Here is a 26469-nt window from a genome sequence, read left to right on the forward strand (position 1 = left end):
GTGGTGGGCACAGTGTGGCAGGCTGGGTTGGTGCTGACTAAGTGACATCTTGTCGTCACAGTGGTCCTCACTGGTGGCTGACCTAGGTCTGTTCCCTGAAGAGGCACTTCTGCCCGTTGCTCTGGTCATGTACTTAGACACAGTTTACCATTGGGAGCAAACACTCAAACCCCTTAGCTCCAGATTTTTGTTTCAGTAAAGCTAATGTTGAATGTTTCTAGGATCTTATTTAGAGAACTTGGTTTAAAAATAAGAGTACAGGTCAGACGTGGTGGTGCAAGTCCTTGATCCCGGCACTCAGGAGGCAGAGACAGGTGGATCTCTGTGAGTTCCAGGCCAGCCTGGGCTACACAGTGAGACAATGTTTCCAAAACAAACAAATGAGAACACGTAGGTTTACTTACTGTCATCCACGGAAAGGTCCTAAGGACACTGGGGTGTCGGGAAACCCTAACAGCATTCCACCAGTGTGTTCCCCAGAGTGAGTTCAAGAGCAGAGTTACGTAATAGCTTATGGTAAGTAGGGTTCAAAGTGGCCATGGGGTCGAGGACCAGGTTTCTCCTCCGTCACGATCTGGCAGCTGTCGCCTCAGTGTGTGTTAGTGACGTGTCGAGCTTCTCTAAGGAATGTGTTGCATCTTTGACGATTTCCTTGTTCCGTCTTCCATCTTTCCTGAATTACTGACATGGGTTTATCTTTTCTCCCTTTAGAGAGTTTTGAGGTGACAGTCACCAAAGAAGGTGATGAAGGGTTCTTTGTCTTCCTCTCATGACTATTAACCCACTAACTTGTTTATAAAATTGGGAATCAGCCGTTAAGCAGAAGCAACTGCCATGCCATTTCCCCGTTTATTCTGCTAGTTTTGTTTTGTTTTCTTTAAGTGTATTTATGGAAATCGTATGTAACCAGACCCTTGGTTAGAAATATCTGGAACTCAGACATCCATTTGAACTACATGCACAGGACCTCGTGTTCGTTTACTTCAGCTTGCTTGGTATCATTTTTCTATTCACTGGACTCGTGGAAATGAGCAGTCTTATTTTTATGTGAAATAATCTTATAGCTTCCTATGTGCATCTGAACGTTAAACTTGCTCTCCCACGGACAAGCATGGAGCCATGGATCTTTCTAATCAGGACAGTTTAGCTGTAGTGAAGTTCCCGGCTGGTATCCCTCCGAGGATTGGTAAAGCCCGGAACTGAGGAATCCTAGCAGACCCCTCCCTCCCAGTAGTGGATGTCAGCTGTTGAAATGGATGCCTGAAAACTTGGTATTTCTACCCCTCTTAGCAGTTTGTTTTGATTCCCTAATTTTAGCCAGGCTCATTGCACAGGAAGACTTGATCTTTTTTTTCCTTGACAGAATTTCTGTAATTACGATGCTGGTCCCACATGTCACACTTCTACTCTCAACGCTTACCTGTGCATTTTACCCTCTCTCTGGTCCAAACCCAAAGAGCTGCCAGTGCTCGGGTGGCCTGGGAGCCTGGTGTGCTCAGGCCTTGGCTGTTGCTTATCAGACTCCTTTTACCCTGAGCCATCTAAGTGCTCCTGTGGAATGCCTGTCTATGTTCTCTCTCTTGTATCCCTGCATGAATGGATGCAAAGTAAACCAATTGCTTGGAAAGCCAGAATCCGCTTCTAATAAAGCCCCAGAACTCACCCGTGTTACAGCACAGTGCCCCCGCTTTGTCCGCGGACCCTCCGAACCCCCTGGCTGCTAAGTGGTTGTTGTCTATTTTCTTTGGGGGTGGAGGGCATTGTGCGGAAGGTTCAGTGGCAGACACACTAACGTGTTCCGCTTTACTCCCCAGGTGAGATTTGTGGCTTTAAAATCCACGGGCAGAATGTCCCTTTTGATGCTGTGGTAGTGGATAAGTCCACGGGTGAGGGGGTAATCCGCTCCAAAGAGAAACTGGACTGTGAGCTTCAGAAAGACTACACCTTCACCATCCAGGCCTACGACTGCGGGAAGGGACCTGACGGCACGGGTGTGAAAAAATCTCACAAGTGAGTGGACTGGACAGAGGGCAAAGGGCACCGCCCAGGGGATGAGTGTGTGTGTGGGTGACAGCCCGGACCTGGCCCCCGGGTGCTCCGTGTTTTGAAATGGAGGCAGAAGATTTCTGCAGGGTCACAGATGGGTTGTGAGGGTCTTTGAGGGTGGGACTCCAGCCTGTGTGTCCTCTTTTGTGTCCAGCTTTTAGGAAGAGGCTGATGGGTAACAGGGTTCAAAAGGGAATGAATGGTTTTATCCCACTGAGTATTCTTGGTAAAGAAACCAGAGCTCCACCGAAACGGTGGCTCGTCCTGTTACCAAGGCACTTGGAAGGCTGAGGTAGTCAAGGACAGCCCGGGTAATGAAGCAAGACCCTGTCTCTCTTGGGGGCAGGGGTGGGGTGGGGTGGACAGGACAAAGAAAGACAGACACATATGGACACTCACACTCACATTCCTACTCATGCATGGCCCTATATTGAACTTTTTCCTGAGGAAAATGATTTTGTTACTCTTTTTTTTTCCCCCCCTTCGAGACAGTGTTTCTCTGTGTAGCCCTGACTGTCCTGGATCTCACTCTGTAGACCAGGCTGGATCTGCCTGCCTCTGCCTTCTGAGTGCTGGGATTACAGGCATGCACCACCACTGCTGGGCTGATTTTGTTATTATCTTTTCCTGTAAACTAGTGAACTCTGTGATTGTGTGTGGAGTCCACACACCTGCCAGCTGAGAGCTTCTAGAACCCTCTCTGATAGCATGAGGCTCTCAGCTGGCAGAAGGGGTGTGGACTCCACACACAATCACAGAGGGATACCAGCCAGGAACTTCACTACAGCTAAACTGTCCTGATTAGAAAGATCCATGGCTCCATGCTTGCCCATGGGAGAGCAAGTTTAACGTTCAGATGCCTCTTGAGCTCTGAGATTACAGAGGCGCCACCACTGGCCTCACGTTTTTGTGGCGCTGGGGCTCAGAACTCCATCTTCAGACTTGTGTGGCAAGTACTTCATCCCCTGAGCCTTCTGTCTACCTCAGGATTTGTTTTAACTCAATAATGAGAACTTTTCTCTATTTTTTTTAAAACAGGAAGCAGAGAGGAGAGAGAGAGAGAGAGAGAGAGAGAGAGAGAGAGAGAGAGAGAGAGAGAACTATATTTTATTTTTATGTGTGTTTGTGTTTTGCCATGGGTATTGGGGTCCCCTGAAACTGGAGATACAAACAGGTGTGAGCTGCCATGTGGTTGCTGGGAATTGAACTCAGATCCTCTGGAAGAACAGTCAGTGCTCTTAACCCCTGAACCATCTCTCCAGCCCCCCTTTTCTCTGTTTCTAACCCTTCTTCCTTTGGCTGTGAGTTTTTAAAATTCTTTGATAATGTATCTTAACCTTATGACCAGAGAGTAAGTACGTGTTTGATGACTTCATCTCCCTCTTCGTGCCCCGCCCCACTTTGAAAGAAAATTCAGTCTCTTTAGTTACATCACTGATTTTCTAAATCTGCTGCCTTACTTTTAGGGCATAGAAAAATCAGCCCAAGTCCCGATTTTAGCTTCCCCGTGACTCCATGCCAAACTAAAAGGAATATAATTTCGTTTATATTTTGGCTTCATTGTAGGAAGGTCATGAAACAGTATCAGGAAAAGGAAATTTAGAAATTGGCAGAATTGTCGCCTTTTGGGTAAAAGACAGAACCAACCCCCCTCAACAGCTTCCCCTTCTTGTCTAGAGCAACTGTCCACATCCAGGTGAACGATGTGAATGAGTACGCACCTGTGTTCAAGGAGAAGTCCTACAAGGCGGCCGTGGTGGAAGGGAAGCAGCATGGCAGCATCCTCAGAGTGGAGGCGGTGGATGCGGACTGCTCCCCTCAGTTCAGCCAGATCTGCAGCTATGAGATCCTCACCCCAGATGTGCCCTTCACGGTGGACAAGGACGGTAAGGACGGAGGGGCCTGGTGTGTCAGTGAGGCCGGTGGCCCCAGAGGCCTGGCCCGTCTAACGAGATCAGCTGGGGACCTGGGCTTCCAGTGCTCACAGAGCATCCGTGAGCCTGCAGGCTGCCGGGAGCCCTGCCTAGTGCCTGGCTCATGTTTGACTCAACTCCCTGGTCTGACAGCTTCTCTGGAAGTCTGGGCTCTTGGGAGCTCTTTCTCCTTTCCTACCCAAATCAAGGAAAGGCCTCATTTGACATGAAACTTCTTGCTTTGATTTATGTGCAACAACTGAGTGTGTTGTCCCTTTAGTTAGACGTAGTTTTAGTTCTCCGTTTGATTAGAACCTTTTTCTCCTCCCCACTTTTGGTGATGCTGGGGATCCAGTCCAGGGCTTCGTGCATGTTAGGCAAATGTTCCCCCACTGGGCTACATAACCTCTAGCCCCTTCTGCCCTATCTTAAAGGTGAGTGTTCATTCATTCATTCATTTATTCATTCTTCTTTTTTTTTTTTTTTTTTTTTTTTTAGGTTTTTTGAGACAGGGTTTCACTGTGTAGCTTTGTGCCTTTCCTGAAACTCCCAGGCTGGCCTCGAACTCACAGAGATCCACCTGCTTCTGCCTCTCAAGTTCTGGGATTAAAGGTGTGCGTCACCACCACCCGGCTCATTCTTTCTTTTAAAGCATTATTTTTAGTTCTATGTCTCTGTGTGGGTGTGTGCACGTGAGTGCAGGTGCACACAAGGCCCTGGAGCTGGAGTTAGAGGCAGTTGTGAGCCACTTGCTGTGGGGGGTCCTTGGAATGGAACTGCCGTCCTCGGGCAGAGCAGTGTGTGCTCCTAACTGCTGAGCCATCTCTGCAGCCCTCGGTCTTGTATTTTTGAGACAGACTCTTCCTGTGCAGCCTAGGCTGGCCTTACATTTGTCATCCTCCTGCCTCGACCCTCTGATCTCTGGGATCATAGCTAAGATGAGGATTTATGCCGTATACTTCTTCCAGAACCTTTATTCCTGAGTAATTGACAGGTACAACACAGAAGCTCAGCTTCTTTGTGTGGCGATTCTTTGTTGTTGTTGTTCTTTGTTGGTTTTCGAGAACAGGCTTTTCTGTGGAGCCCTGGCTGTCCTGGAGCTCACTTCGTAGACCAGGCTGGCCTTGAACTCAGAGATTCTCCCTGCCCCTGCCCTAGTGCTATGATTAAAGGCATGTGCCACCACTGGCCAGCCCTGGGAAGAACTTCTTAATGTCTCCATTACAAATTAATGCACACTGCAGTCTTTGATGGAATTGTGGGTGTGTGAGACTCTGGGGCTGGAGAGATGGTTCTGTGGCTGCAGCACTTGATGCTCGTGGAGAGGACCTGGATTCAATGTTCAGCGCTCACATCTGGCTGCTTACAGCTACCTATAACTCAGGTCCAGGGGATCCAACCCCCTCTTCTGGCATCTAAGGGGACCAGACTTGTGTGTGGTTTACATACATACATACATGCAGGTACTCACACATACACACAAACTAAAAACAAATCTTTAAAAAAAAAAAGACATAAATAAATAAATAAATAAATAAATAAATAAATACATCTGCACTCACATTAGAACAGAAGGATGCCTCTTTCTAAGCAAGAGGATCAAGGAAGGAGTTCCCTCCCTCCCTCTCCCTCCTACCCCTCCCTTCCCTTCCCTCCTTTCCCCTTCTTCTCTCTCTCTCCCTCCCCCCTCCCTTCCTTTTGGTGCTAGGATAGAATCTGGGGTCACAAATGTTAAATCTGTGTCCCACTGAGTCATACCCCAAGCCTAACCTTTGTTTTTGATTTGTTTGTTTGAGAGAAGATGGAATTTCTTGTAGTCCAAGCTAGCTCTGAATTTGGCGTGTGACTCAGGATGACCCTGAACTTTTCATCCTCCTGCCTCGGCCTCCCGAGTGCTGGGATTACAGGCATGCACCAGCACTCTTGGTTTATGGAGCGCTGGGGATCAAAACTAGTACTGTATTCACCAGCTGAACTAATACTGTCCTTCACCAGCTGAACTAGTACTGTATTCACCAGCTGAACTAGTACTGTCCTTCACCAGCTGAACTAGTACTGTCCTTCACCAGCTGAACTAGTACTGTATTCACCAGCTGAACTAGTACTGTATTCACCAGCTGAACTAGTACTGTCATTCACCAGCTGAACTAGTACTGTTCTTCACCAGCTGAACTAGTACTGTATTCACCAGCTGAACTAGTACTGTATTCACCAGCTGAACTAGTACTGTCCTTCACCAGCTGAACTAGTACTGTATTCACCAGCTGAACTAGTACTGTCATTCACCAGCTGAACTAGTACTGTATTCACCAGCTGAACTAGTACTGTATTCACCAGCTGAACTAGTACTGTCCTTCACCAGCTGAACTAGTACTGTCCTTCACCAGCTGAACTAGTACTGTATTCACCAGCTGAACTAGTACTGTCCTTCACCAGCTGAACTAGTACTGTCCTTCACCAGCTGAACTAGTACTGTCCTTCACCAGCTGAACTAGTACTGTCCTTCACCAGCTGAACTAGTACTGTATTCACCAGCTGAACTAGTACTGTATTCACCAGCTGAACTAGTACTGTATTCACCAGCTGAACTAGTACTGTCCTTCACCAGCTGAACTAGTACTGTCCTTCACCAGCTGAACTAGTACTGTCCTTCACCAGCTGAACTAGTACTGTCATTCACCAGCTGAACTAGTACTGTCATTCACCAGCTGAACTAGTACTGTCCTTCACCAGCTGAACTAGTACTGTCATTCACCAGCTGAACTAGTACTGTCATTCACCAGCTGAAGCAGATCCTCAGCCCTCAACTTTTTCCCTTTAACATAATTAATCTCTCAGCAGAAGTATTTAATGAAGCCTGGCCTCATTGTTAGTATTTGAGGTATTTAAACTGTTTGTCTTTTTTTATTCTTACATGCAAAGTAGTAAATGTTACTATAAAATCAGGTCAGCAAAGTGGCCCAGGCAGAAACACCTGCCATGTAAACCTGATGACCTGATTTCAATCCCCAAAACCATGGTGCAAGGAGAGAACTTAATTCCAAAAGATGTCCTTTGACCTCCACACATGTGAGGAAGCACATACGTACCCACACATACTCCCGAATAAAAATGTGTTTAGAAAGCTGGTTGTGGGGCTGGAGAGATGGCTCAGAGGTTAAGAGCACTGACTGCTCTTCTAGAGGTCCTGAGTTCAATTCCCAGCAACCACATGCTGGCTCACAACCATCCGTAATGAGATCTGGTGCCCACTTCAGGTCAAAAGAACACTGTATACATAATAAATCTTTAAAAAAAAATTTTTTTTTTTTAAGACCAGTGTAGAAACTCCAGGAGTAAGTGGATGGCTGGCTATGTGGATTCAAACTGGCTTGACCACTTGAGTGTGGACTCAGTGAGGGAAGAAGAAGAAATGCTATGATCTCAGGACTGAGTTTATTTCAGGTTGGGTCAGTCTTGCCTAGCACAAGTAAAGATGGTTCTCATTGTTGTTTTCCTCCTCTGCCAGGTTATATTACAAACACAGAGAAGCTAAACTATGGCAAAGAGCACCAGTATAAGCTCACTGTCACGGCCTATGACTGTGGGAAGAAAAGAGCCACAGAAGACGTTCTGGTGAAGATCAGCGTCAAGCCCACCTGCAACCCTGGGTGGCAAGGTGAGCTGGAGTCTTGTCTGCTCCTACGTCTGTTCTGAAAATGTACGTGCCATAAAAACATAAGCATGAGCTGTCCTTTTTTCTCCTGCATCCATCCGTGGGCCAACACAGGCTGGAGCAGCAGGATTGAATATGAGCCAGGCACCGGTGCTCTGGCCGTCTTCCCGAGCATCCACTTGGAGACCTGTGATGAGCCTGTCGCCTCAGTGCAGGCCACAGTGGAGCTGGAGACCAGCCACATAGGGAAAGGCTGCGACCGAGACACCTACTCTGAGAAGTCCCTTCACCGGCTCTGTGGTAAGGAGGTCTGGTGTCTGGAGCCCTCAGTCTTCGGGAAAGGCAGGAGCCCATAGGACCCTGGCCCCTGTGTCTTGGTCTGTAAAACGATAAGCAGCAGAACAAACACAATGTTCTGAAGTGGCCTTTGCTGCCTTGCTGGCTGGTTTTCATTCAGGATGGGCACCAGGGAATGAGTACATACCCTGCAGAATCTATTCGGAATGCTGTGTGTGCACTGAAGAGCCCATAATTTGAAGAAAGTAACATACCCAAGTATGAATGATGTAAGAATAGGGAACTGGGCTTGGGAATGTGCCCTGCAGCCCAGCTACTCAGAAGGTTGAAGCAGGGGATCATTTGAACCCAGGAGTTCTGGTCTAGCCTGGGCAATACAGGGCACACTGTTTCAAAGGCACATGCTTTTGCTAATGCATGAGGCTCTGAGTTCAATCCCCAACACCAGGAAGAAAGAGCAAAATACTTAACCTGACAGCTGTAAAATCTCTCTATTCTTTTTTAAATTGCATTTATTTATTTTATATGTGTGGGTACCTGTGTGCCACAGTGGTCTGTGGAAGTCAGAGGGTAGGTAACGTGGTCATCGGTTTTTTCCGTCCTGGGGATTGAACTCAGGAGTCAGGTTTGGTGTCTGGTGCTTTTACCAACGCTGGGCTATATCCCCGTCTCCCTCTCCCTGCTCTTATCTCAGTAATCGCAGCTCTAGGAGTTTATCCTGAGCTCAGAATCCTCGCACACATAGGTGCTCACTGAGGAGATGTGTGAGTGTGTCAGGAAGGTGGGCAGTCAGCGCCCACCGGGGGAGGACCAGGTGTCTGCTGAAGGAGGAGGAGAATATATGTACATACTGCAGCCACAGCAGGACTCCAGTTAATTGAAAAATACTGTGTGAGCTGGAGGTGACTCGGTGGTTAGGCACACTGGCTGTTCTAGGTTTGAATCCCAGCACCCACATGGCAGCTGACCGCTGTCTGTAACTCCAGTTCCAGGGAGTTACACCGCCTTCTGACCTCCTTGGGCATAAGGCATCCAAGTAGTGCACAGACATACATGCAGAAAAAACACTTGTACACATAAAATCAAAACAAACAGACAACTTTATGGGCTAGACAGACGGCTCAGTGGGTAAAGCAAGTATGAGGACCAGGGTTCAGATCCCCAGAACCCACTAAATGCCAGGTAGGTGTAGTGACCCACCTGTAATTCTGGCTTAGTAGGAGACAGGTGATCCACGGAGCAAGATGGCTAATGAGACTAGTCATATGGGTAGCTCTGGGTTTGATTGAGAGACCCTGCCTCATTGAGTAAGGTAGAGAGGTAGTTGAGGATGATTCCTCCACATGTGTGCATACCCATACACATTTGCCCAGACACATGCCAACATGCACGCACACACAAGCACACACCACTAACACATGAAAATGAAGAAAATACTTTATGTATTCATTAACAAAGGGCTAGAAGTGTTTATACACAAAAATGGTGTATATTTGGGTGGCAGCATAAGAAGTTACTTTGTTGTTGTTTGTTTTGAGACAGGGTCTCACTACATAGCTCTGGCTAGCCTGGAACTCACAAAGATCTGCCTCTGCCTCTGCCAGTGCATGGAACTGAGCCTTGTGTCTCTGGTTTCAGGGGCTGCTGCTGGCACCTCCGAGCTGCTTCCTTCCCCAAGCAGCTCCTTGAACTGGACTGTTGGCCTCCCCACCGACAATGGCCACGACAGCGACCAGGTCTTTGAGTTCAATGGCACTCAGGCAGTGAGGATCCCGGATGGCGTTGTGTCCCTTGACCCCAAAGAGCCCTTTACTATTTCTGTGTGGATGCGGCATGGGCCTTTTGGCCGGAAGAAGGAGACGATTCTCTGTAGTTCAGACAAAACAGGTTGGTTGTGCCACTGGACCTTCTTCAGTGTCCCCTTCCAGAGACTAGTTCCTTGTAGATACTGCTATTTTATGCTGGGGACACTGTCCTCAGAGAGACAGCACCAGCATGGGGGATTTATTAGTTTTACTCCATGGATTGTCCTGAGTTCTCAGTAAAACTCATGTGTGTTTGTTCCTAAACCCTGTCTTGGTCCAACTAGAGGATTCATTTATGCAGATAAACGTGTCTTTAAATCCATTCAGGAAACAGTTCTTACTACCCCAGGGCCCTGAAGTTGGCAATTTACCCGTAGATGCTGTCTTTGCAGATATGAACCGACACCATTATTCGCTCTATGTCCATGGGTGCAGACTCATTTTCCTCCTTCGTCAAGACCCGTCTGAGGAGAAGAAGTACAGGCCTGCAGAGTTCCACTGGAAGTTGAACCAGGTGAGTAAATGGAAACTTTGCCAGGTGTCGTCATATCTAGGGATGTGACAGCCTGCGGGACATCATGCTTTGTGCATCTGTTGGTTACAGGATAGCAAATTGGGTCCACTTAACTCCTTCCCACCAAAGCCTACCTTTCCCCCATGTGCACTTTATGAGCAAAATAGTAACATAAATATTATCTTCTTTTTGGGCCAGAAGGACTCGCCAGGTGTAAGGGTCTTGCCACCGGGCTTGACAACCTGATTTTGATCCCCAGAATGCAAGCCCATGATGGAAGGAGAGAACTACCTCCCACAAGTTGTCCTCTCATGTGCACACACGTTGTAGCATGTGTGTGCATACATGTTGTGGCATGTGTGTGCACACATGTTGTGGCACGTATGTACACACACATACACATTTCAAATGTAAAAAAGAATATGTGTTTTAAACTGAAAATACAGTTATGATCTGTTGAAATAGAGTGCCGTCTGGGGTGATGGCAGTGAAGCCCTCATGTTTACCCATCGCTGTTAAAGCTGCACCAAGGACTGCTAGGCTGAGTTAGCAGTTCAGAGGTACTGGGATGCCTTGAATATTCAAGTAGCTACAATCTTCGTATCTTTCAGATGCCACACAGACTGCTAGCTCAAGGTAGCTTATCGCTGTGACAGAGACCACATAGCATTCTTGGTGATGTTGTGTAGGCAGAAGTTTCTGTGTCTGGCCAGCAACTCCCAAATACCTGCCAGCCGCTTCCCAAATAATTGATTCAGAGGCTTAATGTTACTTATAAATGTTCAGCCAGTAGCTCAGGCTTATTACTAGCTAGCTCTTACACTTAAATTAACCCATAATTCGGGGCTGGAGAGATGGCTCAGAGGTTAAGAGCACTGACTGCTCTTCCAGAGGTTCTGAGTTCAATTCCCAGCAACCACATGGTGGCTCACAACCATCTGTAATGAGAGATCTGGTGCCCTCTTCTGACCTGTAGTCATACATGCTGTATACAAAATAAATAAATAAATCTTTTAAAAAAAAATTAACCCATAATTCTTATCTATGTTTAGCTACATGGCTTGATATTTTTTCTCAAAACAACATTCTCATCTTGCTTCCTTTGCGTCTGGCTTGTGACGCCTGATTCCGCCCTTCCTCTTCCTAGAATTTTCCTAGTCTGCTCATCCTACCTATACTTCCTGCCTGGCTACTGGCCAGTTAGCGTTTTATTAAAACCAATTCGAGTGATAGATCTTTACAGTGTACAAGAACATTATCCCACAGCCATGTTGTGTCTTTGGGGAGCTGATTTTCCTGCATCCCTGTAACAAGCACTTGGGAGGAGGGCTGCTGTTAAAATACCTCTGATAAGGAGATGGAGCCAGTGTGCGCTATAAACTGAGAATCAAAACAGCTTGCCAAGGAGAGTGACTAGAAGGGAAAGCTCTGGCCTTAGCTGAGAGGACTTGGCTCATGGAGTTAGGGGCAAAGGCTGACAGATCATTAGATGGGCTGGGTTTGCTAAAATGGAACAGTCTAAAACAGTTTTGAGATCCGTAAATGGCCAAGGTGTACATGAGACTGGAATACAACCTGTGATTTGCCTTTCTTTCTGGGGTGGTTTTTATTTACATAAACAGTCCTTTCTCAAAAACTCTTACCATATTTTCCCCAAGGAACTAGAGAAGAGCATGCTGTAGAAAAAAATAATTTGCAACATATGTGGGTTCAATAACCAGCCGCTCATCCCCCCTGCAAAAAAAAGAGAGAGAGAGAGAGAGAGAGAAAGAGAGAGAAAGAAAGAGAGAAAGAAAGAAAAGGAAAAAGAACAGTAATTCTTAATTAATTTGAATTTCAAGTTGTTCTACAAGTATTTTTATTTGGCTCAGAGAGAGTCTCTATAGTTTGTTTGAATCTGGATTCCATAAGGAACAGACTGAGTTAGGTTGATATGTTTTTTTTTTTTTAAGATTTATTTATTTATTTATGTATACAGCATGTATGACTGCAGGCCAGAAGAGGGCACCAGATCTCATTACAGATGGTTGTGAGCCACCATGTGGTTGCTGGGAATTGAACTCAGAACCTCTGGAAGAGCAGTCAGTGCTCTTAACCTCTGAGCCATCTCTCCAGCCCCTAGGTTGATATGTTTAAAATGCCCATTCACCACTGTAAAATGATTCAGTTTGAGCCAGGCAGTGGTGGCGCACGCCTTTAATCCCAGCACTCAGGAGGCAGAGCAAGGAGAATCTCTGTGAGTTCGAGGCCAGCCTGGACTACCAAGTGAGTTCCAGGAAAGGTACAAAGCTACACAGAGAAACCCTGTCTTGAAAAACCAAAAAAAAAGAAAAAAAAATTTAAAAAAGAGCTGGAGAGATGGCTCAGAGATTAAGAGCAGTGGCTGCTCTTCCAGAGGACCCAGGTTCAATTCCCAGCACCCACATGGTAGTTCACAACTGTCTGTAACTCCAGTTCCAGGGCATCTCACACCAATGCACATAAAATAAAGTTAAATAAATTATTTAAAAAAAAAAAGAATTCAGTTTGCTTTGCCATGTAGTCTGAATTACATTTTTGTTTGTTTCTTGTTTTTTTTCGAGACAGGATTTCTCTGTGTAGTTAGTTCTGGTGCCTGTCCTGGAACTCACTCTGTAGACCAAGCTGGCCTCGAACTCACAGAGATCCACCTGGCTCTGTCTCCTGAGTGCTGGGATTAAAGGTGTGCGCCACCACTGCCCGGCTGAGTTACATTTCCTATTCGTTTATTTAGTTGTTTATTTTATTTTTTATTTTTGGAGGCAGGGTCTATGTAGTCCTGGCTAAACTTCTGTGTAGACCAGTCTAACCTTGAACCCAGAGAGTCTTCCCTTTGTTTTGCCCCCTCCCCTCTCCTCCCCTCCCCTGCCCTCCCCTCCCCTCCCCTCTCTTTCCCTCCCCTCTCCTACCCTTGCCTCCCCTCTCCTTCCCTCCCCTCCCCTCCCTTCCCCTCCCCTCCCTTCCCCTCCCCTTCCTTTCCCTCCCCTCCCTTCCCCTCCCCTCCCCTCCCCTCCCATAGGGACTCATGTAGTCCAGGTTGGCCTCAAACTCTGGAAAGCCGAGGATGGTCTTGAACTCCTGATCTTCTGCTTTACCTCCCAAGGGCTTTCAGCAGGTGCCACCGTGTGGTTCTGTGTGGTTCTGGGGATTGCTCCCAGGGCCTTACACATGGACACTTCCTTCTGCCTGCGTGTTCCTGTTTGGATGAGCAGTTGACAGAACATGTACACTCACTGTCACACGCCTTTTTCTGAGACTGATGATGATTATCATTTTGACCTGGAAATGAATGACGGGTACTCGGGAGCAGAGGCAGATGTCACCAAGTCCTGGCCCAGTTCCAGGACAGTCAGGGCTACCTAGTGAAACCCTGCCTCAGAAACGGGGGAAGGGAATAGCTAGTTGATAACCCCACCAAGTTTGTAAATGTCCAGCCTGCTACTGGACAGGCTTGTGGATGCCATGCTCATGGGGAATCGCACAGCCCCTTGTTAGCAGTCCCTGGCCTGTGGGTGGTGCTGGTGTGAAATGCCCTAGCCGTGATGAAATTGACCTACCCCTTTCTGGTGGGATGTGTTTACGAAATACTTCCTTGCTAGATTTTTTAAATCCTTTTCTTTTTAGGAAGCCATTCCTTACGCATGACTCATTTTCCACATCCTGCTGCCGCTCAGGGTTGTGTCTTTGGGTGAGCAGCTGGCTGACATGTCACGCTTGCCTTGGCTAGGTCTGCGATGAGGACTGGCACCACTTTGTCCTTAATGTGGAGTTCCCAAGTGTGACTCTCTATGTGGATGGCGTTTCTCATGAGCCTTTCTCGGTGACAGAGGACTACCCGCTTCATCCAACCGGGATAGAGACTCAGCTTGTGGTCGGAGCTTGCTGGCAAGGTAACAGTTGCTGGCCTCTCATCCCCTGACCTTGGGAACTAACTCACACCTCCTTGCTTATTGTTACTGTGTCAGGGATCAGATTCTCAGGGATCAGTAGCTCTCTTCTTCACCCACATGTCCTTGTATCTGTGTGTAGCCTTTTAGAGGACAGGACTGATGTCATCCATGGTTGTTTAATAAAGGTATGTTATGGACAACAGTCCACCGTCACCCTTCCTGAACCTGAGAACAGTGACACACAGAGGGAAGTGTGATTAGGAAACTGACATATAAATCAGTCTGTCTATTGATTATTGATGTCTATAAAGCCAGAGTAAGAGTGAACCAAGATACAGAAATGTAAAGGACACAGAAGTGTCCAGGCCTATAGGCCTCTTCCATAGCTCTTAGCCCTTGACAGCTTGGTAGGAACCTGGTGAGTGAGGGAGCATTTGGAGTGGACTCTGGAAAGCTTTGCTGAAGGATAATATAATCCCCATGGCCAAGTTGAAAACCACGGCCTTAAACAATATATTGGTTATTTGTGGGATCTTAGGGAGCCAGTTAAATTGAAATAGTGGCCAGCATACTGAAGGACTGACTCCTTGTGCCACGATACCCATGGGGCCCTGTCAATGGGTTAGACAAAGCTTCAGTGGCGGGGCCAGAAAAGACCATAAATTTGAAAGTGGTGAAGAGCTTTGAGATGGTGTGCGGATCCCTGCTCTGCTGTGCAATGATGAGAAAACACCCATGATTCTGCTGGTGACAGGGTCACAGTTACCGCCCACTGCTGTGGTTTATGGCCTATATTTATAGCCAAAGGAAATAAGTTAGTGGAAATAAACAGTAACTGTTCTTGTCCAAGTTCACAGCATCAGTCTGCCTCATTGGACCCTTGGACCCCCACGTCATTTCAGGTCACCGCACCATCACTGTGTGCTAGATGTCCAGACTTGAGATGCCTTTTTCTCCCCATGGGAAGATAATAGCTTGACTTTGGTTAGAAAGGTATAAACGAATCTAATTCCCAAGACAAATTTGTTTATTTTAGGAGAATTTGGATTTTCTAGTTCCTCTCTAAACACTTTCAGATACAAAGGAGTAAGCTGGCACACTGGGGTGACCCTCTTCAGCAGGCCCCCAGGGTTACTGGTGGTTCACAAAACTGCCTGTGAAAATGAGATGTGAAGCCAAAGGCTGGGTCACAAGGCACGCGGCAGCTCTCAGCTGATGCCCTGGTTCTTAGGTGCAAATGTGCTGTAAGAAAAAACACAAGCGTAAGCCTGAATGAGACTCTGTATTCTGGAGGTTCCTGTTCCGGTTAGACAGGCCACCCTGCACTGCCTGCCTTCCTCGGTCAGCGTGATTGCCAATGAATAGCAAATGCCTTTCATCTTTCCTCTCTTTTGACCTCAGCTCTCGACTTTTTCAACCTGACAGCAATTTCCACACCAAATGAACACAAATTCTTCTTTTTTTTTTTCCTTCTAATTGTTAACATCTTATGTGTCAGGGATATTTTGACCTGTATGTACTCCTGTGCACCAGGTGCATGCCTGGTGCCTGTGGAAGCTAGAAGAGGTCTGATCCCCTGGAATCCATGTTACAGATGGTTGGGAGCCACCACAGGGGTCCTGGGAAATGAACTCAGATCCTCTGGAAGAGCAGTCATGCTCTTAACCACTGAGCCATACTCCAGCTCCTACCAACACAAGTATAAAATTCATTTCACACAGAGGAAGATGCCCTTTGCCTTTCAGTGAATGTGGAAGCCGCCTTCTCCCTGCTGACTTACAGTGGGAGGGTGGGCCATAGGCAGCAGCATCCCCTCCAACTGTGTTAGAGAGAGATCACAGTGGGTGCGTGTGGAGGTGCAAAATGGCTTCACAGGTCTGGCCTCACCCCAAAACACATCTCCACACTTGTTGCATGGGAGATACCTGTAGTGGCCAGTTGCAAGGGAGGCATTTCCTCCACAGTGCAGTGCAAAGTATGTGGGCTCTGTGCACAGCCATGGGTGTGTTGTCCACCAGCCAGGCTTCAGATTCCGTGCCTCATCTGCAGCTGTAGAGACTCTGGCTGGTGAGTGCCTAGGCCAGCTGCAGGTTGTTGTCTGGGTGAGACCCACAGCCAGCCTCCTTCCAACCATCCTCTTTTCTCTGTCATTTAAAATCCAGGAAGTCCAGGCTCACGTGTTTCCACGTGCCACACACTGGACCCTGGTTCGGGCCCTCCTGCTTTGTCTGTGTGTTCTGCTTCCCTGTTTGGAGGGAAGAAGAAGGTGGTCCAGGAGCTGAATGTTTGTTTACGTCTGCTCCAGCACCACTCCCGGCCAGGCCTCCTCCCGGGAGCGCACTGTAACATGGGCTAAACAGACAATGAGTGGTGTACCTGGTTTTGTCTTCATCTGAGTCTGGTTTGTGTTCCGGCAAGAATAGGCAGTGGTATTATCAAAGAAAAACCCCAAAGGAAGCGTTGGAGGGGGTCGCTTCTGGGAAAAGGTCATCAAGAGTAAGCGTGCATCCCGGTGAAACATCCCGGTGTCAAGAGGGACTTTGTTCTCTGGGGCTCGTGTTTGGCTACCTCAGCATTTGACTCTGAGGTCCAGTGTGAAGGCCTAACCTCTTGGTCTTTTCTGCTGTCTCTGTCTTGCTTTCCAGAGTATTCAGGAGTCGAAAGAGACAATGAGACCGAGCCTGTGACTGTGGCCTCTGCAGGTTGCTGGTTATACCCCCCCTCCCCGTTCACTATAGTGTTTCCTTTAAAGCTGAGACATTGATTCATTCCACATGTCGCATGAGATGAGCAATGTGCATTTTGATCCTGGACACCATTTCAGCTGCTTGCCTGCATCGAGCTTCCCCATTGCCTCCTGGGACTTCCTTACCTGCCTCTCTCACCCCTGCACACCCCCGTGGGCTGCACTTGTGGGGATTGTAGTGCCTCCAGTCCCCCAAGTCCACTGCATGAGGTGCCTACTACAATTCCTCAAGCTGGGTTTGGGGGCCACTTCGTGGTGCTCATGTGGCTAAGCCACGGGACAGGAAAAGAGTTTCTATGTTTTCTGATTGATACTAAATTCTGAACAGAAATAGCAATCCCCAGGGATGGCTTGCCATACCAGGCCCTGTTCTTCAGTAATGTGAAAGCGAGCTGTAGTCTGTGGCTCTTTGCTATGGTCTGTCAAGGTCCACCGTCTGGGGTTACATCTTCCCTGCCTGTCATCCTCAGAGACAGAACTCAACCAAAGAGCTTCCTGAGAGCAGAGATGACTCCATGTGTGAGGCGCTCGCTATATGAGCATGGAGATGAGAGTTCAGATCCATAGCGTTTATGTAAATGCCAAGGGAGCCTGACACCCACTTGTAATTCTAGTGATTGGAAGGCAGACCAGATTGCCTGAGGACTAGCTAGCCAGCAGGCTCTGGGTTCACCAAGAGGCTTGCCTCAGTGAATAAGGTGGGAGAACAATGGAGGATGATTTCCAGCATCAACCTCAGATCTGCCCACACACGTGCACACACACACGTACCCAAACTTATATGAGCATGCGTATACACATGCTTACTGTACACATATATGCATGTGGATACTGTACATGAACGAGTGCACACACAAATCTCCCTGGAAGACCTTCAAGGCTTTTCTGTGGGGACTCTAAGCGGCTCAGAGTTCCTGCCATGCTTATGATCCAGTCTTCCCCCTGCCCCGACTCCTGTGTCCTCGGTCAGGGAAGCATCCCACAGTGTGCTCAGCCAGGTAGGTGGTAGTGGTTGAACAGGCCAGTGCTGAGGAGGTAGTGTCTCTGTGCACCCTGCTGATAGTACCGGGTTAGCCTCCATCATCAGGGAATGGCCAGATGTATAGAGGGGCCCCTGGGCATCCAAGCTCTGGGTGAGGGAACCCCCACCCCAAGCTCCTCTCTTCTCCAGGCCATGTGCATGATCATAAACAATTTAATTTTTCATCGCACTTCCATGTAGACTGCAAGGCTAACAGGATTTGCTCTGAACTAACGTGCATGTCCATTCATCCAGCTGCCACCACTGGTAACACAGCCGTGACGGATACCCAGGAGCCTGTGAGCTACCAGCCTAACTTCTCTCCTCCTCCTGCTCCCAAGGTGGTGACCTGCACATGACACAGTTTTTCCGGGGTAACCTGGCTGGCCTCACCATCCGTTCTGGGAAACTGGCGGATAAGAAAGTGATTGACTGTCTGTACACCTGCAAGGAGGGGCTGGGTCTGCAGGTCCCTGAGGATGGCAGCAGAGGCGTGCAGGTGAGCGCTCGCCGAACTCACTCTTAGCCTAGCCCGCTGAGAGTGGGGCTGGCGGGGTAAGGCAGAGATGGGGTGAAGGGACTTTTTTTTGTTTTTTTGTTGTTTGAGACAGGGTTTCTCTGTGTAGCCCTTGGCTGTCCTGGGACTCACTCTGTAGACCAGGCTGGCCTCAGAGCTCCACCTGCCTCTGCCTCTAAGTGCTGGGATTAAAGAGATGCACCAGCACCGCCCAGCTGGGGTGGGGAGTGAAGGGATTTTACACTATGTAGAGAGTCTTGTTCATGGGGACTGAAGAGCTCAGTGATGCAGTCCGGTCTGATCACTCCACCACCTCTCATGGCTTTGGCTCCTCACGGCTGGGACCTTGTTCCCAACTCTAGTACGATGATTTCAGATCCACGCAAGCTCCAGTCAAGCAGTGTTGACCTTGGAGGGAGACGATGTTGGAGAGCTGGATAAGGCCATGCAGCATGTTTCTTACCTGAATTCAAGGCAGTTCCCCACACCCGGCATCCGCAGGCTGAAAATCACCAGCACAGTCAAGTACGTCCTGATCTGTGGCAATGAATGTACTTCCACTCGCTGACCCTCGGGCAGAATGTGTGTGTGCCCTTGGATTTGCCTTCCCCTCTAAGGGAAGGTGAGTTATCACTTGATCTTGCAAAGCCCGAGTGAGGAATTAAATTTCGTCCGACCACAGTGGGAGGTGCATCCCTGCCGTGGACACCCTCCGTCCACAAGCCTTTGATAGGTGGCTGCCTCACAGCCCTCAAAGCCTTCTCCCCCCCCCCCCCCTCCGCTTCTCTGACAGGTGTTTTAATGAGGCAGCCTGCATCGAGGTGCCTCCAGTTGAAGGCTACGTGATGGTTTTGCAGCCAGAAGAGCCCAAGATCAGCCTGAGTGGGGTCCACCACTTTGCCCGGGCGGCTTCTGAGTTTGAAAGCCCAGAGGGTGTCTCCCTCTTCCCTGAGCTTCGAATCATCAGCACTATCACCAGAGAGGTGGAGCCTGAGGGAGACGGGGCCGAGGACCCCACAGGTAACAGCTGTCCTGGGCCTGCCAGCCCCCTCATGGGCCTTTTTCTCTGTGGGTTCTGGGAGTTGTAATGTTTTAGTATTTGGCCCTGTTTCTGGAACTTGACTGTGGATGGAGTCTCTACATCTCTTTGGTTGGACATCAGATTTTAAGACGTAGCTTGAGGGCCGGCCCCCAGGACAATGTCCCCACCATTCTTACTAGGGACTGACCAAGTACTATTTATTGACGGAGCTGTTTCTGGGACCTGGGCCTTCAGTATGCTAGCCATATACTCCTCCACTGACTACACTTCCAGCCCTCCAAGTCTTGATGGTGACTCCTTCTTGCTTCAGTCTCAGCCTTAGACTCTCTGAGCCTGAGATGGGGCTGGGCATTAGGGTTGACCGGCCTCTGCTATTTCTGGTCGGCCATTTTTGCAGTTCAAGAGTCCCTGGTGTCAGAGGAAATTGTGCATGACCTGGACACCTGCGAGGTCACAGTGGAAGGGGAGGAGCTGAACCCAGACCAGGAGAGCCTGGAGGTGGACACAGCCCGCCTCCAGCAGAAGGGCATCGAAGTGAGCCACTCCGACCTAGGCGTGGTCTTTACAGGTGAGGGGTTGTAAAGCAGAGGGTAAGAAGGAAAGGTAAAGGCTCTTGCCTGCCTGCTGCCTGCAGATGTGGACTAGCGTTCACTCCACACTGGTGCCTGCTGTGTGCAGATGTGGACTAACATTCACTCCACACTGGTGCCTGCAGATGTGGACTAACATTCACTCCACACTGGTGCCTGCAGATGTGGACTAACATTCACTCCACACTGCTGCCTGCAGATGTGGACTAACATTCACTCCACACTGCTGCCTGCAGATGTGGACTAACATTCACTCCACACTGCTGCCTGCAGATGTGGACTAGCATTCACTCCACACTGGTACCCTTCTGCACAAGGAGGGGGGACGTGGGGACTGGTGAGGAATGGGACATAGGCAGTGCTTTATGCAGGGTGGCCTGGGCACATAACGACACATGCCCCTGGGTGGAGAAATGCTCCTACTTGGCGGCTCAAAAAGCCACAAAGGTGTGGCCTTTGGCTCAACTAACCCAAGTACATGACTTTAGCTACCTGGCCCCCCTAGGCTCCAGACTTAAGCCACTCACCTTCAACACCCTACAGGTGTGGACACCATGGCAAGCTATGAGGAGGTTTTGCACCTTCTGCGCTATCGGAATTGGCACACCAGGTCCCTGCTTGACCGGAAGTTCAAGCTCGTTTGCTCAGAACTAAATGGTCGCTACCTCAGCAATGAATTCAAGGTGGAGGTGAGTCCAGGGTGCCCACAGTAGAACAGGGCCAGCAGTAGAAGGAATCAAGTGTCCTGACTCTTGGTCCCAAGGCTTCAGACATTCAACTATAAGGCTCATACCAGGGGCGGCTTTGTTCACACTGTGGTCTGCCGGCAGGGTAGATATGCAGGCTTGGAGTGGCTTGGAGACCTTGGAGAGAGGTGAAGAGTGAATGTGTGTCTTGAGGAGGGACAGGGTTGTTCCTTGGGTTCCATATGTGAAAGAACCCCCAGGGAACCAAATAGTCTTCGAAGCTGTGTCCGACCAATCACTGACCCTGTTGAGAGTAAAGTTGGGTCACCGGCTGGGTGTGCTAACATGGCCGTGGTCACTCTGAGGTCACAGCAGCTGGAGGACAATGCACTCCGCTCTGAAACCTCCAGCAGCCTCTGCTGCAGCCGACTTTATCGACCAGGGCCTCTGCGGTCTGGAGAAATGGGCTCAGTTGTTCTGAGCAGTCCACTGTCTCCACCATGACCTGAGTGGTGGGCCGAGACTAAAGTTAGAGCGCGGACAGTGTTTTACTTGAGCCAAAGGGTGGCTGGTTTGAAAAGCGACAAATGGTGATTCGTGCTGTCTCTCCTCTGGCCAGGTTAGGGGAAAGTGGTCTGTGCCGGGCATTTCCAAGTGATCTGGGTTTGTTTTCCTGGCTAATGCAAATGTGTTCTTTTATAAGCTACACTATAAATAAATCATTCGACAAGCACTGTTGGTGGGATGTGTGACACTGTCACACTGTTAGACCAGGTGACAGGTTCTTACTGTTGATTTTTTTTTCTGGTCACTGGCGTAACCCTGTTTGTTCCCAGCCTGGAGGCCTTGACGCAACCAGCACAGCTTTGCCAGTGACTGACTCCGTGTTCACCTGTCAGGTACACTTGGGACGCCAGCCTTAGTGGTTTCTCTTTGTCCACTGCAGGTGAATGTGATCCACACAGCCGACCCTGTGGAACACGCCAATCACATGGCTGCCCAGCCACAGTTTGTCCAGCCTGAACATCGCTCCTTTGTTGACCTGTCTGGTCACAACCTGGCCAATCCTCACCCATTCGCAGGTAGGACTGTTGGGAAGAACGTGGGTCAAGATGCTGTGGCGCCAGGCGGTGGTGGCACGTCTTTAATCCCAGCACTCGGGAGGCAGAGCCAGGTGGATCTCTGAGTTCGAGGCCAGCCTGGTCTACAGAGAGAGATCCAGGACAGGCACCAAAACTACACAGAGAAACCCTGTCTCAAAACAAACAAACAAAAAAAAAAATACGCTATGGCATCCAAGTAGGGTCCAGATGCGTACCACCACCCCCCTACCCTCCGACTAAACCTGGCTGTAAGCACAGCTCACAGCCACTGCCTGTCGCCCTTACTGTCACATATAGAAGGGAGTTCACCACAGCCACCGAGCAGGTGAGCAAAGCCCGGCTGCTGTGGTGTTTCCTCCTAGTCTCTGAGGGTCAGGTGAAGCACTCTGGCACATTCATTCCGACCTCAAGTAGTTGAGGAAGCCAAGGATGGGATTGCTGTCCGGATAAGCAGTGTCACAAAAGCCGAGTCCGGTCTTCAAATCTCTTGGCAGTTGTCCCCAGCACAGCGACTGTTGTGATTGTGGTGTGTGTCAGCTTCCTGGTTTTCATGATCATCCTGGGGGTGTTTCGGATCCGAGCCGCACATCAGCGTACGATGCGGGACCAGGACACCGGGAAGGAGAATGAGATGGACTGGGATGACTCTGCCTTGACCATCACCGTCAACCCCATGGAGGTAGGTGCAGGGGGGCCCCAGACTGCCAAGGCCGCAGACTTGTGGAGCCATGGCCCCTTGTATCCTTGTACCTGTGTCGTGTTCCCTGCACATTGGGTCTGTGAGATTAGGGGGTCCTCCTCAATTGAGGAAGCTGGCTGAAGGTCACACTGATTAGCATTAAGTAGGCAATTGGTGCCCTCTGCTTCTTGACCCCAAGATGTTTCTGGTGTGACAGGACTAAGCCTCATCCTTCAGCATGGAGCGCCTCTCCCTAGTGCATGGATTCCGAGTTGCTGATGCGTGCTTCACCTGCCCTGGCGCTTCTCCCAGGGCTGCTCAGCCCTTCTTGTTTTTTCCTGTGGCCTCTGGAAGGTGGACATTGGGTCATGGGGTCACCAGCTAGACTTAGACCATCATCTCTTTCCCAGACATATGAGGACCAGCACAGCAGTGAGGAGGAGGAAGAGGAAGAGGAGGAAGAGGAGAGTGAAGATGGGGAGGAGGAGGAGGACATCACCAGCGCTGAGTCAGAGAGCAGTGAAGAGGAGGAAGGCGGCCCCCGGGGACGGCCAGAACGCCACACGGCAGCAGCAGCTGGAATGGGACGACTCCACGCTCAGCTACTAAACGCGCCACGACACCTGCTCTCCAGAACTCTCTCCTAGCCATCTCCCAGCCCCACGGGTCCATGATGTACAAAATCATTTCGGCCAGCAGGTCTGCAGACCCCTCCCCCATCGCTGAACATCCGCCTGTGCTTGGTGTGTGGGACCATAGGCTCCACCCTCCTCCCTCCCAGCCCATCACACTGGCAGTTTTGCTAGGAGCTGGCACTTCCTCCCTGGCCGCATCTGGGTGCAGTGGCCCTGCAGCACCTCGGACCCCATATGTGGCTGGAGTCCCCCGTCAGTCCAGGAGAGGACACCAGCACCTCCAGCCGAGAGGCTGCGATGACTGGGCTTGCTGACAAAGCGTAAAAATTACTCCCACCCAGTAATCATTTTTCTTCTTTATTTTTAAAAGTTTTTATTTTTTTCCAAACTAGTGCATGTATAAAGTGGGAGAATGGGGGTTACTATGTAGATGACCAACTGACTTTTTAATATTTTGTAAATAAATTGGGATTCTCTGTGTCTTCTGTGCTAGTATAGTCCAGGACAGGAATGTAAAGTGAAGTCAGAACACAGGCCCAGGAGGAACTCTCCTCCCCTCTCCCACCTTCCTCACAAGAAACCAGGTTGGAGAGGTCCAAGTCACTGGGGCCCATGCTGGGGTCTCTGTACAGCCATGTGGCCAGGGGCCACAGGCTTTGAGTGCTGCTTAGGGGACCAGACCCGAGCACTGACCACATTGGAGGCTGGGAAGAGCCAGGTAGGAGGCAAGGCCCCTGGCCTCTTACACTCCTGTGGCTGGCAGCCACCCTGCTGTGCAGCTTTGTGCTTTCTGCTCATTAAATGTGTCTCCCTGTTGGTGCAAACCTGTAGCTCACGGGAACTGTCATCAATTCTGCAAGACAGTCAGGCTCCTTGATTTGAGGACAACAGGCCTGAGCACCTCTACACTACAGCATCCAAAACGAGATCCTGAGGCCCAAAGACAAAGTGCTAGAATGTTCCAAAACAGTCTGTTTCCTCTCCTCCCTGGAGGCTCCGTGGGATGCCCCCTTGCTGTCCTGGTGTGGGGTGAGACTCAAGCCCCAGTAGTTAGGAGTCTTGCTGCCTGGTGGAAGGGTTGGAGACAGCAGTGTGACCCCACACAGCACTCAGCTTCTCATTTACAATCAGTTCAGACCTCTCCAGCTGGGGAGCTCTGGCCTCCTCGCTCTGGTTTGAAGGATGCTGACGGTTGTGCTGTCCGTGGCCGCCCTCCCATGTCCTGTCCCTGTAGCTGATTTATTAGACGATGGAAAGAGGCCAATGCGGAGAGGGACATTTCATGTGTCGGTAGCTGCAGCGTCTGTCTGTCCCCTTCAGTATGTGTATATTGACGCTAGGTCGGGAAGTGTATGCACTATAATAAAGTTCTGGTTCTAACTCTAGCCTGAGTGGGATTTATTCTGTCACTTTCTTTTTTTGGGGGGGGGGGTCGAGTATGGTTGAGACAAGATCTGTTATGTAGCTCTGGCAGGCTAGCCTGGAACTTCCTGTCTAGACCAGGCTGCTCTGGAACTTACAGCAATCCTCCTGCCTCTGCCTGCTTACTGCTGGGATTACAGGTGCCGACCACACCCGTGCCACGACTTGTTTTGGTTGTTATGGTATGGAAGAATGCATCCAGCCTCACACATATCCCCAGCCCGGCCCTGCTGCTTTTTGAGCCGAGAACGTAAGAACATAAAAAGGCTTTTATTTCTTTTCACCTGTCTTTACCGATCACGTCCAGGTTGCACAAATGTCTCAGCCCACATCAGTGAAAGGAAACCCACTTTCCCCACACAAACATGAAATGACTTAAAAAAATAGAAAATATTCTTATAGCCAGGTGTATAGACCATACACCCAACTCAAAGGCTGAACGCGTGCAGTCTGCAGCCACACCAGGGAGCACCTAGACTCGCTTCAATAAATAACTTGATGCGCGCACACGCGCACACACACGCACACATCCTATCTCAGAGGTGCTGGGGCAGTTGGTTCCAGCACTCCTGTGAACTAAGCGCGCGCACGCGCGCGTGTGTGCACACACACACGCACGCACACTTGCTATCTCAGAGGTGATGGGGCAGACGGTTCCAGCACTCCTGTGAACTAAGTGTGCGCACACACACACACACACACACGCATGCACACTTGCACACTTCCTATCTCAGAGGTGATGGGGCAGATGGTTCCAGCACTCCTGTGAACTAAGTGTGCGCGCGCGCGCGCACACACACACACACACACACGCATGCACACTTCTTATCTCAGAGGTGATGGGGCAGATGATTCCAGCACTCCTGTGAACTAAGTGCATGCACACGCACGCACACACGCATGCACACTTCCTATCTCAGAGGTGGTGGGGCAGACGAAACGGTTCCAGCACTCCTGTGAACTAAGCAGGTGGTTTGTGGAGGTACAAACTGCTGCGGGACCCTCTGCTCGTCAACACGGGAGAGCTGGCGCCTGGCCTCCTGGAGCCATGTTCTGGGCTTCTGGCAACACAGCAGTGATGGTTCTCAGGTCTCAGAATGCTGCGGAGAGATCCAGGCCCTGAGGTGGCAGCCGACATCAGGATGTGCGCGGAACAGCACAGTAAGCACATGCTGTACCCTTGAGCTGTGTCCCCAGATCCCTAAGCGTACCTAGCTCCACTGCCAGCGTGGCTTTGGAATGCCCGGGAGGAGGCTCAGACCTGCATTTCTGGAGTCACTCTGATCCATTCCTTTTCAAGGATAAATGCCCAGGCTACTTTGATTTCGCTCTTGCCCTCAACTTCAGAACCTGGCTCCCCGGCTGCCTTTTCAATGGGACAGCTCCAGGAGAGCTCAATCCTGCCCTTCCACACAGCTGCCTTCGGGTACGGCTCACACTCACTGCAGAGGACTCCATCCCAGCTTGCCTTGGTCTTGACTGCTGACCACACTGGGCTCAATCAGTCGCCGGTTCTTGAGTGTTTCAAGGCCTGACAACCATACATAGTGGGGCGCAGGTCCTTCTCCCCAGCTCTCGAGTTCTGTACATAGTTTGGCTATCATTTTCTTACCGGAAATAAAAGGTGATGGTGTCCCCATATCCAAGAGGTCACTTCAACAGTGCAGAGCAAGTGTGCCTGAGTCTAGAGGGTGCCCTGGCTTCCTCGGGAGCTGCTGGAGGCTTGGTTGGTGGAGGTCGCCGAAGGTGGGCCACACAGAGGTGGCAGAGGTGAGCTGAGGACTGAGGTGTCCTGTCTGGATGGGAGGCACCAGGGGACTTCCAGGCTTGCTCCCGGCAGCCTGCTGGGGAGCCTGGGAGGAAGACCCCAAGAACTGTCTGCTGGGCCAA

The 26469-nt window shown here is 49.7% G+C and overlaps 1 protein-coding gene across 1 annotated transcript; it reads left to right on the forward strand.

Annotated features, from left to right (window-relative positions):
• Positions 1-670: 670 nt before the first annotated feature.
• On the forward strand, positions 671-23637 carry Clstn1 (calsyntenin 1). The gene is given in 18 exon segments (XM_059253201.1): positions 671-741; positions 1815-2010; positions 3724-3932; positions 7468-7617; positions 7729-7914; positions 9550-9798; positions 10109-10230; positions 13976-14138; positions 16784-16840; positions 18247-18404; positions 18799-18947; positions 19216-19442; positions 19862-20032; positions 20598-20743; positions 21687-21822; positions 22338-22522; positions 22933-23058; positions 23060-23637. Coding segments are annotated over 18 exon segments (2757 nt in total). The 5' UTR covers positions 671-686; the 3' UTR covers positions 23132-23637.
• Positions 23638-26469: the final 2832 nt, after the last annotated feature.

Source organism: Peromyscus eremicus, unplaced genomic scaffold, assembly GCF_949786415.1.
Source record: "Peromyscus eremicus unplaced genomic scaffold, PerEre_H2_v1 PerEre#2#unplaced_3351, whole genome shotgun sequence".
NCBI lineage: Eukaryota > Metazoa > Chordata > Mammalia > Rodentia > Cricetidae > Peromyscus > Peromyscus eremicus.